This window comes from Myotis daubentonii, chromosome 9 (genome assembly GCF_963259705.1).
Source record: "Myotis daubentonii chromosome 9, mMyoDau2.1, whole genome shotgun sequence".
Taxonomy (NCBI): domain Eukaryota; kingdom Metazoa; phylum Chordata; class Mammalia; order Chiroptera; family Vespertilionidae; genus Myotis; species Myotis daubentonii.
Window position 1 is genome coordinate 45,978,586 of NC_081848.1, and position 16,832 is coordinate 45,995,417.

Consider the following 16,832-nt stretch of genomic DNA (forward strand, 5'->3'; position numbering starts at 1 on the left):
GCTCATTTTCTCCCCTCCCCATCTGGTCCACCAGGAACACGCTATGCTCTTCTGCATTCCGACTCCTGCCACTGCCTTTTGCCTTTCATCTTCTCCGGTAAGGGTCAAACGCCCACTTTTGGCCTCTCAGTTTTAAAGGACTCTGTTTCCAACTGATCTTTCAAAGCCCCTTCTCCAAAGATTTCAGGGGAGGAGGAGCTCAGCCTCCCTAAGGGAGAGGAGGTGGGAGGGGAAACGCCACAATGCTTCCACTATTTTTTCCAAAGTCTCTCTTTTCAAGTTCTTCAACCCCAAATCTTATGGGGTAAGGACTGAGAGTTCCTCTCAGGGTCACAAAACTTGATTCAGCTGGTCCTCACAGGTGGTCTCAGAATCCACCTTGCAGGAAGGGGACTTGCCTCCTACTATTTTTTTTTTAATATATACTTTATTGATTTTTTACAGAGAGGAAGGAAGAGGGGTAGAGAATTAGAAACATCGATGAGAGAGAAACATCAATCAGCTGCTTCCTGCACACCCCCTACTGGGGATGTGCCCACAACCAAGGTACGTGCCCTTGACCAGAATCGAACCTGGGACCCCTCAGTCCGCAAGCCAAGGTTCTATCCACTGATGCAAACCGGTTAGGGCGCCTCCTACTATTTTCTCTCTGCTTCTGGGCCTCAGCTGCATCCGAGACAGAGAGAGCCCATTTTGACATCATGTTGTGCTTTTTAGCTCTACTGTGCACCCATGAAGTTTCATTTTAAAACCCTCAGAGGAGAAGAAAGTATCTCTCCCCTTTCAAACACTATTTTAGATTTATGAGGGACTGACTGCATTTTTTTCCTTATGAACAGTCTGTTGCCATAGTATATTTTTGTAAGAGTTCCTTTTTTTTTTCTTTTTTAACCATTTAGAAATGAGACTTGGCAAGTCACCATGATACTGAGTCAAAAAGAATTTTTATAGAGAAGTAGGGAAGCCTGCTATTTTCCTTGTTGAAAGCAGTTTAAGACAAATGCTTTTAGCTTTGTGGGTATTTTCTTTTTACATTGGAAACTAACGTCAGGGAGATTTTAAACAAATTCAAGTTGTTGTTTTTTAATGTTTGGTGTGGGGGTTTTGTGGGGGGGGGGTTGTGTGTGTGTGTGTGTGTGTTTATTGTTGTTGTTGTTGTTTTAGGTTTGAGCTTTTCACATCAGGATTTCAGAAACGTGGGAGAAGGTTTTTGGTTGTTTTTCCATTGTATATGGTCTGGCTGGTGATATTGTGGATGTTAGGTGGTCTGATTGGATGAAAGCTGTGGGGTGGTTGGGCTTGGGGAAGGGTTATAAACATAATCCTAGAGTAATCCCCACCCTAATTGGGGCCTGGGAGGCACTGAATTACAGGCAGGTCCAGTAGGACCATATCTCTCTGGCATAGGGAGTGGCATCAATATCACCTTATGTAGGGGGGAAAATTGAGCTTCAGTAACCCTCTGCATTGTTTATAGTACATCCTTCCCATTATCTGCTGAGTCTATTGGAGCTATTTTACAACTCCCAAGTTGTAGATAAAGCAATGCAAAACATCTCTGCTCCCACCCCACCTCACCCCCCCCCCCAAAAAAAGTTTGGGCTCCATTTGCTCATGCCTTTCAATATTTCTGATCCATAAAGGTACCTGTTCTTTGGATTCTCCTTCAACTGGTATAACAACTCATCAGTTCCTTCTTTAATGTGTTAAATTAAATCGTTAATACATGTGTATGAGAATCAGGCTTTTTTCCCCTTTTGAAAATAGCCTTTTAAAAGTTTTTGAGGTGGAGAACCAAGATGGCGGCATAAGGTATAGACCTGTGCATGCTGCCTCCCACAACAACATTGAAACTACCAACTCTAAGACAAAACAGCTATCATCCAGAACCATGGGAAAGCTGGCCCATTGGAAGTTCTACAACTGGAAGGAAAGAAAGAAGCGCATTGAGACTGAGTAGGAGGTGCAGAGGCACCAAGAACAGGTACGGAGGCGCGCGCCAGGCAGGCTGCAACTGGATGTGCGTTTTTTGTCAATCGGAAGGGGATACAAGCTCTCGAATCCACTGAACTTGTTTGGGGCGGGATTCTGAGGTCCCAGACCCCTACGGGGAGAGGCTGGACTGTCTTACAGCGGGTCGGAGAGCGAGGGTGGCTTTCTCGCGGAGCTGCTCACAGGGATCATTGTTGCTGTGGGGGCACGGCACTCAGGGACACGGAGACGCGGAGTCGTGGAGAGGCAAGGAGTCGCAGAGACGCTGAAGGCAACCATTTGCTGTTTGCTCCGCCCTGGTGATTCTCTGAGACCCCGCCCTACTCAATTTACATCCCCACCCAAGCTGTGCCAGTGGCACAAAAGGAACCACCTGCGCTTTTGCAGCCTAACCCAACAAACTGCAGATTTCAACTCCTCGCATCCATAAGGGACACACTCAAGAAGTAGACTCAGGTTTGGAGGAAGCCAGAGCCGACCCGGCTGGGCCAGTGACATGGAACCGCTGTACCAGCAAACACACAAGCAGGTCCACCAGATCCAGTCTCACATGGGATGCTGGGAGACGGCAGACAAGCAGTCTGTGCACTTAGTAGAAAACGAAATCCAAGCAAGCATACCAGATATTCAGCCAGCTAGAATGCCTGGAGATTTTGTCCAACAAGGAGCCTCTCAACAAAAGACAGAAAGCCAAACTTCGTGTTGACCAGTTAAAGTATGATGTCCAGCACCTGCAGACTGCTCTCAGAAACTTCCAGCATCGGCGATACGCAAGGGAGCAGCAGGAGAGACAGTGAGAGGAGCTTCTGTCTCGCACCTTCACCCTCAATGTGGGATGTGGTGCCCCCTGTGAGGCTGCGTGAGGCTGCGACGGTCCCTGCGAGGCTGAGATGGCCCATGCAAGGCTGTGTGAGGCTGCGACGGTCCCTGCGAGGCTGAGACGGCCCATCCAAGGCTGTGTGAGGGTGCGACGGCCCCTGCGAGGCTGAGACGGCCCATCCAAGGCTGTGTGAGGCTGCGACGGTCCCTGCGAGGCTGCGATGGCCCCTGTGAGGCTGCGATGGCCCCTGTGAGGCTCCGACGGCCCCTGAGAGGCTGCGACGGCCCCTGGGAAGCCGGCGGGACCTCGTGAGCCTCCCAGATGGCTTCGTCGATGGCCCGCGAACCAGCTCGCAGCCCCACGCACAACTATCACCCGAAGGGCAAGAGGGGCGAGAGCAGCTGTAATGTTGCTTTCTCCTCAGTTTTGGTAGCGAAATCCTCATTTTAAACATAAGAGGATACATTATTTTAAAAATATATCCGCACCCTTTCTGAGTAGAGCGTGAACAAGTCGTGAGAGACCTTTCCAAGCACCGGGACACATTGACCCGGCGACCAAAAGCATACACCTATGGATGAGGACAGTGTGGGGGTAAGGGCAGAGGGTGGAGTGGGAACTGAGTGGAGGGGAGCTATGGAAGGAAAAAGGGGGAACAACTGTAATAATCTGAACAATAAAGATTTATTTTAAAAAAAGTTTTGGAGATCTTCCACCAAGATGCCCATGGATTCATTTGACAGAGCCTGGTCAACCTGGTCACCAGAGTACACCTCCTACAGGCTGCTTAAGCCTAGACACACCTCATCTTGGCTTATTGTTGCTTTTTTTTAAAGTATATTTTTATTGATTTCAGGGAGAGAGAGAAAAAAAAACACATCAATGATGAGAGAGAATCATTCATTGATCAGCTGCCTCCTGCACACCCCACACTGGGGATCAAACCCACAACCTGAGCATGTGCCCTGGCCAGGTATCAAACTGTGACCTCCTGGTTCATAGGTCAGTGCTCAACCACTGAGCCACACTGGCTGGAGGCTCACTGCTTCTTGGCTCCCAGAGGTGAATCCAAGTGACAAAGCATCTTTGCTATTTTTTGAATTTTAGTTTTCCTCTCTACTCATCCTTTTTTTTCCCTTTGACTAAAACAACAAAATTTTATTTTCTCACAGTTCTGGAGACTAGAAGTCTAAGATCAAGGTGTTGACAAGATTGTTTTCTTCTGTGGCCTCTCTCCTTGGCTTGCAGATGGCTGTCGTCTTGTTCTGCTCTGACAAGGTTTTTCTCTGTACATTCATACCCTTGGTATCTTTTTTCCTCTCTACTAATATGTCTTGTTTTGGGTTTGGGTTTGGGTTTGGGTTCATTTGTAGCCAATACTCATCGGCGGCAGCCATGACTGAGAAGTTGGTTGTATGGACTGACCATTTGGACTTCTGTAAATGGGCTATAGAAATCTAGTATCTGGTGGATGGGAGCTAGAGGAGATTCTGGATTGTTAGTCCTATTGTCTATTTTGAACCCAAATCAATTAGGAATCCTGTGCCCATTGGGAAGGAAAACAAGTCTTTCATACCAGGACTGGGGAGATTTGATGTTTCTGTATTTACTCTTATTCTATGACTAAAATGAAATTTTAGGACTGAAACTACAAACTGTCTCTGTGTGCCCATGTGTCTATAGTTTAGAAAGGCCTTTCTCTTTCATTGTGTGAATGTGTAACATCCACCTACCTCCATAGGGTATTAATTAATTTGATTATAAAGTCTCATGCTAAAGGAGTTCTTCTCTGATTGGCTGATAGAGATAAGTAAGTGTTTAAAAAAAGTGACTATTCCTAAATTCCCAGAAGTAGTAAAATTGAACTTCTACGTCTTTAAATGTGCTACATTAATAAAATGTTCTTACAGAAACAAACCCAATTAACATTTTAGAATTCAGGTACACAAATTTAAGCATATCTCTGGAAAATGAAGCTAGTTTAATATTTGGTTTGATAAAAACAGCTGTATTTTCTCTGATTTATTTGTGTTAAGTATAATTCTTAACAATATTCTATGTATATATGTTTTTTTCTAAATGTATATAGGTTTACTAACTAAATAAGTTAACATTACTCCTACTGCTTAAGAATATGCAAAATGGAAATTTGTGTTTAACTAATGAATCATTATTCTGAAAACTTTATTTCAACAGTAATTTAATTTTGTAGTATGTCAGCTTACAGATAATTTCTAAGAGGTTTAGATAAGTTAAAACCTTAAGCTGATATCAAAATTGAGTTAAGCAAAGTTATTTCTAAGTAAATAGAATACTGAAGCATTAATTACTAAGCACACTTTTATGTTTGTGACTTTTATATTTATACACTGCAGAAAGCATATATTTTATATTTATACGCTGCAGACTCTTTGAGTCTGTTAATAAAAAAAAAAAGTGTTCACTTTTGCCACTTTGATAAGTTGTGCTAGAAGGTGTGTGACTATGAAAAGGTGTTATATGTATTTATTAGCCCTGCTAATCTATTAAAAAACTGAAAAGCTGGTATATGACAGAGTTCACAATTATCCTCTACTTTTCCCATGCCCCAGTTTTCTCTGTGAAATAGAAGTTGCTTTAGTTAAAAGTTATAATTTATATTAGTGGTTGGGGCTAAATTAAGGACCAACAGAGAAATACAATTGTGTAAATGCTTGTTTTTCAAGAAGAAAAAAAAAAAATGTTTTCTCCTAAAGTAACAATTCTCAGGGTTTTATGTTGTCAGTGAACCGATGGTCATTGGTGCCAATTCAAACCGCCAACAAGAATCCCCAATTTGGGGTGTGGTGAAGAAGAAAACTTTATTCAGTGCAAAACAGCTCAGCTGTGATACGGCACTGGCACTGGTGTGAAAACAGCACAGCTATGAGGCCACCCTGGGGCCAGGCCTCTCTAGCTAGACAGCTCTGCTCAGCTCCTGACTGGTCAGCTCTGCTCTGCTCCACCCCACTCTGCTTTGCCCTGTGCTGGTCTGTCCCACTCTGCTCTGGGGAGGCATTTTGGGGGGTTCAGCTCAGCCCAGGAAATGCAGTCTTCTCTGGAAAGAGTGCTCTCAGAGCCAGGGGAGCTGACTTTTATAAACAATAGCTCCATCCCCCTACCCTCACCCCAGACCCTGACAAGCCACCGTTCTACTTTTATTTGCTGTGGTTTAAAAAACCAGAGGGAAAACTATGAAATGTGTCAAAATCTTAACAAAGTTTGCTCAATTTTTGATGGCCTAGTTTCCTTGGCTTACTGTTTATTTGTCTTCACCTATAATATGAAAAGTTTGTTCTCGATTGCAAAAATTTTCTTACCAGAATAATTTTCTATGTTTTATGTTAGCTTTATTATGTTCTTGATTATTTTTAAAAAGCAAACAAAAGAGTCTCACTTATGAAAGAGCTAAGGTTCTTTACAATCACGTTACAGTTCATGCTTATTTTTAGATGTCCTAATGTCACTTTCAAATGGAGCCAACTACTGTGTCTTAGGAACCCATGATCTTATCTTAAGTGTTCAAATCTCCTGACAACTTTTCATTTTTGCCTCCCTGAAGTATATATATATTAGAGGCCCGATGCATGAAAATTTCTACAAGAGTAGGCCTTCCTTCCCCTGGCTGCCGGCACTGGCTTTCCTCCAGCACCTGGGACCCAGGCTTCACTCCGGTCGCCACTGGCAGGCATCGGGGACCCGGGCTGCTTTGCTCCAGCCCCGGCATCATCAGGAAGGACGTCCAGAATGATGCATGGAAGGATGTTTGGTCTAATTAGCATATTATCTTTTTATTATTGTAGACTAGAGGCCCGGTGTGTGAAATTCGTGCATGGGAGGGGGTGTCCCTCAGCCTGCCTGCACCCTCTCCAATCCGGGACCTGTCGGAGATGTCCGACTGCCTCTTGCAATCTGGAACCACTGGCTCCTACCTGCTAACCTGCCTGGCTGCCTGATTGCCTCTAACCACCTCTGCCTGCCTTCCTGATAACCCCTAACTGCTCCCCTGCTGGCCTGATCACCCCTAAACACCTCTGCCTCACCGCACACCCAGGACCCAGGATTCCCTCCTCCAGCTGGTCACAGGCACCCGGGACCTGAGCCAGCTTTGCTCAGGCCGGCTGCAGACGCCCAGGACCACGGGGTGGGTGTCTTGTCCCTCTCCAAGGCCATAGCCGCAGGCACTGGCACCCAGGACTGCAGGGCGGGTGGCTTGTCCCTCTCCTGGGGCCACAGCCTGGCTGGTCCCCATTCCTCTCTTGCAAGCTCATTTGTGCCTGGCTGGTCCCCATTCCTCTCTCCCAGGTGTTGAGTGTCTGAGCTGTTAGGATGTGATGGTGTGAGGGCATGATGACTATTTGCATATTAGCTCTTTATTATATAGGATATATAGTAGGAATTTTATATATCTTAATTTTTCTCTGTAAAAAGTATGTTCATTTATTATTATAAACCAGATGTAATATTCACCATCTTTGAAAATATCCTTAATCATTATCCGTACTGACATTGTGTCTAAAGACTGATTTGTGTTAGCTTTCCTTTACATTACACAGAAACCACCAACTTTTCTTGTCAGTTGTATCATTCTTGTTATGAACCCTCTTCAGTTATTACCAGTTATTTTAAGTCTTTAGCACCTACAGATAGTTTTCGTATTACTCAATGTTCCCTTGAAGGCTCTGCATTCAGCTACAAGCCAGAATTCACATCTTCACAAAGAAGCATAGTCTCAGAGCCCATGGAAAAAGACTGTACCTGGTCCTTCAAACTATTGACACTTCGAAGACTAGATCTTGGTACAGGTTTCTGATGTCGCTTAAACAACTTTCAGTGGGCAGAGTCCACTGAAAAAGTATATTTCCAAAACACTTTTGAGTCAAGACACCAATGAGTTCATGTTCATGATTCTGCTAATCCGAGGTCCAGCAGAACAAGAATTGATTACAAAGGACTGAATGAACTCATGAGATGATTGTGGCTATTTGGAATATTGTTGATGTTGTTTTAATTTTCTATTTCCTGGACATATAAGGAAGCCCTTTCTCTTATTAGGTTATCTATAACAACAATTTATTAGATTCTGGTTTTGTGCACTGAAATGGAAAATTTTTAAGTGATATCTTTTTTTTTTAATATATTTTATTGATTTTTTACAGAGAGTAAGGGAGAGGGATAGAGAGTTAGAAACATCGATGGGAGAGAAACATCGATCAGCTGCCTCCTGCACACCTCCTACTGGGGATGTGCCTGCAACCAAGGTACATGCCCTTGACTGGAATCGAACCTGGGACCCTTCAGTCCACAGGCTGACGCTCTATCCACTGAGCCAAACCGGTTAGGGCCCATTCTTGTCTTGATAATCTTCATAGAAACGTCTCAGTGACTCGGGAATCCTGGGTGTCACAGTGCTCAAGGCTTGAGTGAAATGTTTTTTCCTGATGCATTTGGCTTCAATGTCTTCTCCTAGCACCAGAAGGGTGGCCTCTTCACAGATGGCAATGACCTCTGCTCCAGAATGTGTGTCCGTTTGGAAGATGAGTTCATACAGATCAACATCCTGACTGATTGGCACCGAGTGAAACTGCAGGTTAAATATTTCCTTCCTTGTTGCTGCATCTGGTAAAGGCACATAGATGATTCTATCGATTCTTCCAGGACGCATCAAAGCCTTGTCTATCCTATCTGGGCGGTTAGTAGCTGCCAAAACAGTCCCATCCTTTAACTGTTCAATGCCATCCATTTCCGTAAGGAGCTGAGCCAAAACACGGTCAGCTACATTCCCAGCACCTGAAGAACTGCCCCTTTTAACTGCTAAGGCATCCAGTTCATCAAAGAAAATAATGGAAGGAGCCACCGCTCTCGCTTTGCGGAAGATCTCTCTAACAGCTCTTTCAGATTCACCGACATATTTATTCATTAATTCAGGCCCCTTTATTGCTAGAAAATTCAGCCCACTTTCATAGGCCAAAGCCTTTGCAATCATCGTTTTAGAGCAACCAGGTGGCCCATACAGAAGATCTCCTTTAGGTGACTGCATACCCATTTGGGTGAAAGACTCCGGATATTTCAAGGGCCATTCCACAGCCTGTTTCAATTTCAGTTTGATATTTTCCAGTCCTCCTATATCTGACCAGGATACACTTGGGACATCAACTGCAACCTCCCTCGTGGCACTGGGCCTGACGTCATTCATTCCCTGCAAGAAATCACTCAGAGGAATCTTCACCAACGCAGCCACTTTGCTGTCAGCGAGGTTAGGCTGTTTCTTCAGGTCTCTCCGGAAGGCATTGAGACCTGATTCATTACACGAGGCTTTCAAGTCGGCTCCAACGTATCCATGTGCATTGTTTGCTAACTGTAGCAGCTCGGCTTCAGTGAGTACATGCAGTGCCTTTCGAAGCAGTTTCCGAAGTATATCTAGCCAGTCCTGAGAATTAGGAACTCCAATCTCAATCTCTACCAAATCGTCCAGATCGGCAGAGTGCAGCATCCAAAGCATGAGGAGGATTTGTGGCCCCAATAACTAATACCTGTCCTTCACTTCCCACTGAACCAATACCATCCATCAGTGTTAGCAGTGAAGCTACAACTCTTTTTTCCACTTCATTCTGAGCCCCTTCTCTTTTGGGGCAAAATGCATCCAGCTCATCAATAAAAATAATGGATGGACGCCGCAGAGTGGCTTCAGCAAATATCTGATGTAACCTTGCTTCAGTTTCCCCAAAGAATTTGCTTATAATTTCAGGACCATTTATTACAGAGACATAGGCTCCAACTTCATTAGCAATAGCCCTGGCAATCATTGTCTTTCCAGTACCTGGAGGGCCATACAGTAACACTCCTCTAGAGGGAGGAATTCCGTAACTCTTGGATAGTTCAAGCTGCTTGAGAGGATGTTCAATTATTTCTCTAATTGCTTTCAGCTGACCATTTCAGCCTCCTATCATGTCGTAAGTTACTTTGAACTGGTTGTCTTGCTCTTTTGAATTTGTACCAATACTTGTAAAATTGACTCTCGTTGTTGAAGAAGTGAAGTAGAAAGTATCAGTGTTGCACTTTGCTCCCAGATTGGCTGGCTTTAGGAATCTCTCTTCATTGATAAGGTGCTCATTTCCTCCTCTGGCAGACGCAAAGCTACATTCAAGACCTGTAACTTCCTCTGGCCCAAGCCCACTGCTGCCACCAGGACTCTGTGTGACATTTGACAAACTGTCACCAGTTTTATTTATCTTTCTGTCATCTACTGGTTTGCAGGGAGTACTGCTTGATGGTGGGACCCGAGGCTCTTCCAGATCCAACTGGCTTAACTGTAAGGACATATCAAGGATACTGGCTCCTATGCTGGACCGTTTTGAGGACATTCCCTGAGCATCAGTATCAGAGTCGCTCTGAAGCCTTCTCAGTATCATGCCATCTGCACCTTTCACTCGCAACACTTGCAACATGCATGGTCGTAGATAGAATGTAATGTATAGAAAGTTGCCTGGTAAAACAATCTTGCCATCTAGTTTTCTCAGAAGACAATCAGCCAATTGTTCTTCATTAATATCCACATTTTTGTCACTCTTGTTTTCCATGTAAACTGGTAAGCAGCACTCTTCCACCAATAATTATATTTGCAGACTTCATAGTGCCAAGTCCGAGTTGAACAAGGGAATTCTGGAACTTTTTAGGAACTTTGTCATCCTTTTCTAGGTTGATCACCACCAGGGTCCCAGTTGCCGCCGCGAAGCCAGCTTCGGGACAAGCAGCCGAAGCCCCTGCCAGAAAGTGAGCCGTGGAGGGCGGGGGCGAACCCCGGTCGGAGCTCCGCTTGGATGGTTTTCTGTTCTTCGAAGACATGCTCCACAGGCAGCCTGGAAGCTGAAGCCTTTAAGTGATATCTTATTCTCCCTGCCTAACTCACTCTCCCAAATTCAGAAACTTTTATCAAATATTTTTACTTTTAAATGGCAATATATTTGCATAGATTCAATAAGAATCAACCTAGAGAATAGTTGCACTCTAAAATATCAGAGGCTAGGAAAACCAAGATGGCAGCATAGGTAAACACTGGAGATTGCTGCTTAGCACAACCACTTCAAGAACACAACTAAAAGACGGAACAGACATCATCCAGAACCACAGGAAGGCTGGCTGAGTGGAAATTCTACAACTAGAAGGAAAGAGAAGAGCATACCGAGACTCAGAGGAGCCGCAGTGCGGAAGTAAAGTACAGAGGTACGGAGGCGCACGTGGAGAGGGCTGATGGCTGAGGACACGGTTGTCTTTTTCAATTGGTAGGGAGTCACAAGCTCTGAGCTCCAGTTCCGGGTGAGTCTTTGGGGACCCAGACTCATACGGGAGAAACTGGACTGTCTGGCATCGGTTGGAACTCGAGGGCAGCTTTCTCTCGGAGGTGCTTGCAGCAATTGCCGGGACACTGAGAAGTGGGACCTCTGAGGGTAGCCATAGCTGCTTGCTCCGCCCTGTTGATCCCCTGGGACCCCTGCCCCACCCAAGCTGTGTGCCAACTTTTGCATATGAAAGGCCTGGCCATTTGCAACCTAAAAATTACCTAACAAACTTGCAGCTGGCCCAAGGCCCCACAGCAACTTGCATTGCTTCACAGCTGAGCTCCTGCTGGGTAGCCTCAGGCAGAGGCTAGATTAGCACCTCCTTAGAGATCCAGGAGCCAGTGTGCCCGGGGGTCAGAGTGGAACCATTCAGATTGCAGCTCCTTGGATCCATAAAGGACACACTCAGGGGGCAGACTCAGTGAGCACCAAAGCCCCACTGAAGCAAGTCTTGCCCTGGAGGGGTGTTTCCAGCACAGAAGTTCTCCCACTGCAGACACAGCTGATTCTCACAGCCAGTTAGCCTGGAGGTCAATTCTTCTCAGTGATACTTACAACAAGCAAGGCTTAACTACAACAAGACTGTGCACAAAGCCCACAAGGGGGTGCACCAAGAGTGTCCACCTCAGGTAATTGGGGAGGCTGAACCACTGGGCCCTTGAGGACACTTAGCACAGAAAGCCACTCTATCAACACAGGAAAGCATAAAAAATGCGGAGACAAAGAAACAACACAAATGACAGAAATGGAGGAAAGCAAACTACTGGATATAGAGTTCAAAACCACACTTTTAAGGTTTTTCAAGAATTTTCTAGAAACCGCCGATAAATTTAGTAAGACACTCAAAAAGTCTGGTGAGACCGCCAATAAATGTAGTGAGACCCTCGAGGTTATGAAAAAGGACCAACTAGAAATTAAGCATACACTGACTGAAATAAAGGATATTATACAGACTCCCAACAGCAGACTAGAGAATTGCAAGAATCAGGTCAACGATTTGAAATACGAAGAAGCAAAAAACACCCAACCAGAAAAGCAAAATGAAAAAAGAATACAAAATACGAAGATAGCGTAAGGAGCCTCTGGGACAGCTTCAAGCATACCAACATACGAATTATAGGGGTGCCAGAGGAAGAGAGAGAGCAAGATACTGAAAACCTATTTGAAGAAATAATGACACAAAACTTCCCTACCTGGTGAAAGAAATAGACTTACAAGTCCAGGAAGCGCAGAGAACCCCCAAAAAAAGGAATCCAAAGGGAACCACACCAAGACACATCATAATTAAAATGCCAAAAGCAAAAGACAAAGAGAGAATCTTAAAAGCAGCAAGAGAAAGACAGTCAGTTACCTACAAGGGAATACCCACACGACTGTCAGCTGATTTCTCAACAGAAACTTTGCAGGCCAGAAGGTAGTGGCAAGAAATATTCAAAGTGATGAATGCCAAGAACCTACAACCAAGATTACTTTATCCAGCAAAGCTATCATTCAGAATTGAAGGTCAGATAAAGAGCTTCACAGATCAGAAAAAGCTAAAGGAGTTCACCACCACCAAACCAGTATTATATGAAATGCTGAAAGGTATCCTTTAAGAAGAGGAAGAAGAAGAAAAAGGTAAAGATACAAATTATGAACAACAAATACACATCTATCAACAAGTGAATCTAAAAATCAAGTGAGTAAATAATCTGATGAACAGAATAAACTGGTGATTATAATAGAATCGGGGGCATAGAAAGGGAGTGGACTGACTATTCTTGGGGGGGGGGGGTGGGGGATGCAGGAAGAGACTGGACAAAAATCGTGCACCTATGGATGAGGACAGTGGTGGGGGGTGAGGGTGGAGGGTGGGGTGGGAACCGAGTGGAGGGGAGCTATGGGGGGAAAAAAGAGGAACAACTGTAATAATCTGAACAATAAAGATTTAATTTAAAAATAAAATATCAGAGGCTAACCACAAAAAAAAAAATCAACCTACTTTTTTACTAGATATAAGTGGAAAAATTGTTTGTGCAACTAAAGCCTTGTCTGGAATGTCATATTTAAGAATGATGCTTATATATTTGGGTACAACCAACCACTGTTTTTAAAAAAAAAAAAAAAAAAATTTAAAATGTTACTGAATTCAGCTGTTCACACCAAATTATGAAGTGTGAACTAGCCACTTGCACTTTTTCCTTTGTAAAATGGTTGTCCCTACAAAATATTTTAAAATAATAATGTCAATATTATTCATTTTTTATTTCAATCACAAAATTCAAAATCAGCTGTTTTCATCTCTTGATTTTGGGTGATTTTTCCAACTTTCCTCCATGTTGCTTACATAGGGAAAAAATGCTGTTATCAAAAATACTTTTTTATACTTAAATTAATTTGTTATGAAGATTAGCTATTCAAAGCAGTGCTGTTTTTCGTCTCCTTCTTAAATATCCTTCACTATAAACACAAAGACCTAAGTCCATTTACTGGTGCTCCTCTGAGTGGCTGTGATACAGCTGAACAGCTTTCCTCTGCCAATTCAGTTAGAAACTGCCCTGTATGAATCAAGTCTATCTGCAGGGAAATGCCTTCATGTACTTTGGGAATTCCTAAACCTACTTCTCAATAAAAATTCCTCCCCATCTCTGCAAAATACATCCCAGACCAGACAGGCCAGATCAAGTAGTTATATTTGAGATACTGTGTGTGAAGATCCAGTCTACCAAGTATATGTCTGGTGCAAGGCCATAAGACTTGAGTGAAGAAATAGTTTGAAGAGGTTGTCCTCAGAGAATGCTTCGAATATTCTAAAAATTTCAACATCTTGCTGCAATCCACACAGAAAAAGGCCACCTGGAATGACTTATTCATGAGATTTCCAAATGCAATGAAGGCGTCTACCTCTTCCTAATTGAGAATGTGTCCTGCCTCCCTGAAGGACATCCCTTGGACATAATTAACATCAGGCCTGTAACATGATTATGGCCCCCAAGGTGCTGTGTAAAGCATCATAATATGGGTCACCCTTGTGCAAGGTGTAGAGAGATGGGAGATGCATCGGACATGTCCAGCTCAATTCCAAACTGGCATCTGTATCATCAACAGATACACCTCCTGCATTTAAATAATGATGTGTTTAAAGAGACCGTGTTTTACTGCAGCTTTTCCACCATTTCTTTCCTTTGGAGAGAAATACTTCATAAAGTTCAGGAGTGATATTTAGTTCTCTTCCTACAGCAAGGCTCCAAACTTCATCATGAACACTAGAGGGCAACCTCTGCACCTCAATTCTCCAGCCTTCCTCCTACGATGTATTATTTCCCAATTGGGCAGCATTTCACTGCTCCAAATTACCATTGTATTTGCAATATTTTCTTCCTGCTTGCATGTTTTTCTTTTCTTTTTTAATGTACTGCTTTAATTACTCAATTTTGAGACTCAGCTCAACGGTCTAATGTTCTTGTCTGTGAAGTAAAGCTTCTTCCACCGATTTGGCAGGAAGCTTTCCTTGGATTTGGCAAAGATTTCTTCAACAGTACATAAAAGCAATCATATGATGGCCTGTATTCAGGAATCGGAATGGTAGTAGAAAGAGGCTCAAATTCAAAATTGTTATGTCTTGAAGACTGAAGCAGTGATTACAGGCCCTCCCTGTTCTGTTTCATATTCCTGCTGCATTATTTTGGGAAGCTTTCTAAAGATTCTCTCCAGAAGGGACTTGACCAAATAATTTCCAACCAGAAGCACTATGGACTACTGATCTGAGCTCCTTCTGTCCTTTTTGGGAACGGTTTCAGACAACCAGGGGCAAGTGAAGGGGCTCTCCAGAAGTTGGGAGAGGGGAATCATACCCCCTGCCGCCCAGCTGCTCCAAATACACTACCACCAGGCAGCTGCCTTGAGGAGAACAGGCTGCCCATGCCAGCAGCAACCGCGTTGCCAGCTCCCTCCACGTGGACATGACCACAGAGGCAAGAGAGGAGGCTCTCTGCCAACCTGGAGAAGCTGTCACCTTTATGGAATTAATGTTGACTTTATGGAGACAATGCTGAGAAAGCTCTCCTGGTGCCTGGCTTTCAGGGTCCAGCCTTAAAGAGGTCACTCCCATGGCAGGCCATGAGCCTAGAGATGTGTAGAGAACTTTGAGAAAAGAGGAAGTCACCTAACTTGCGGGGGCATTGCAGATGAAATCCAGTGGATAGAGTTTCTTGGACATGGTTCTTAGCCTCAAGACAGCGAGTAATAGACTTTAGAAGCCCATCCTGAGATTCCTATGGAAGCCTCTAGCAAAGCAAACTTAAAGAAGGCTTTTATGCTAAATTAACATTCTTGCTGCAGGCCAAATCTAATGAGGCCAGAATCATTTCATGATCAAGAATCATCTTCAATCTTTCGCTGGCAGTGAGATGATGACATTGTGCAGGACTTGGAGTGGCCACAGTCACAGAAGAGGTGAGGTAGCAACACCTGCCTCAGTGACTCTGGCCCGAGCCACTGGCCAGTGCACATGCCTAGCGGCAGCAGCAGAAGAAACAACCAACCACAGCCCTGCATGAAGAGCTGAGGCGCTGTGGCGCCCCACAGGAGTCCAGTCCTGGCCAGCCTGGAGGAGAAGTACCTGGAGGAAGGCGGCCCAGCTGGAAGTCCTGGCCATTGTGCACTTCTGCTCGCTCTTTCTGCCTGCCTAACTTTGAGATCAGGGAGTTACAAGCAGCTCTTCACCTAGACGACATAGAGTTTATCAGTGACCAGATAGCCTGCTTGCTTCAGGGCTGTTATCAACAAAGGGATATCACATTTCTTGGTCCCAGGGGTGGCTGATGTAGCCATCCCATTTTGAACAGGATCCTGTAAAACAAAATCAAACCCGGTTGGCCAAAAGAACTTTTTTCCTAATCCCATGCAGAATGTGTGGAACCTTGAAAGCTCATTGTTGCAAGACAATGGAAACTCTCGCAGATTCGAAGGTACTGGGAGAGTGAAGTAGCAAGTTCAATGTCACAGGCTTCTGGTGAGAAACAAATGCATATGTGAAAGAACAATGCAATGTTATCAAGTGCATACCATCTATCCCACAGTTAGACAACAAGAACAAAGACAACACAAAGAAAGCAAGAACAACAAATGTTTATTTTATGAAGGAGGAAAGCAAAGAAGGTTAGCAAGAGGAGGCCCTGCCCAAGGCACAATATTTAGAGGAACACAAACCTCCTAATGTGAAGGAGGAAAGACTCTCAATGAGAACTTCCAAATATCATTCAAGCCCAAACTTAACACTGAAAGCCCCTTCGATAGGTAGTGATGGATACAATGCATGAAGATACCCGAGCAGAAGAGGATGGTCATGGAGGACAAGGTGATGGGGGTGTAGATGGACATGCGCTTCTCCATGGCCCCCCAGATCAGGCAGAGGTAGGGTCCAGGGAGCTATCAGTTCTGCAGTGGATAATGGCTTGGCTCACCAGTGGCAGGTGTTGGTACATGAGAAGAACCAAAAACAAGCACTGTGTGCCAACCGGCAGGAGGAAATACAGGAGGTACAAAAGCAAAAGCACCTCTTCCTGGTGGAAGTTCAAGATGGACTTCGGGGAGGGGACATACTCCTGGATTCCCACCGTGGAGCCTTCCTCCACTTCAGCTGCCACTGACTCCACTGACTTTGACCTTGATCTGTTTATGAA

The 16,832-nt window shown here is 44.4% G+C and overlaps 1 protein-coding gene and 1 pseudogene across 1 annotated transcript; both read right to left on the bottom strand.

The window, feature by feature from the left end:
* Window positions 1-7,952: 7,952 nt before the first annotated feature.
* Window positions 7,953-10,812, bottom strand: LOC132240903 (ATPase family gene 2 protein homolog A-like). The gene is given in 3 exon segments (XM_059708743.1): window positions 7,953-9,291; window positions 9,293-10,396; window positions 10,398-10,812. Coding segments are annotated over 3 exon segments (2,505 nt in total). The 5' UTR covers window positions 10,676-10,812; the 3' UTR covers window positions 7,953-8,168.
* Window positions 10,813-13,561: 2,749 nt separating this feature from the next.
* On the bottom strand, window positions 13,562-16,542 carry LOC132241672 (TBC1 domain family member 12-like; annotated as a pseudogene).
* Window positions 16,543-16,832: the final 290 nt, after the last annotated feature.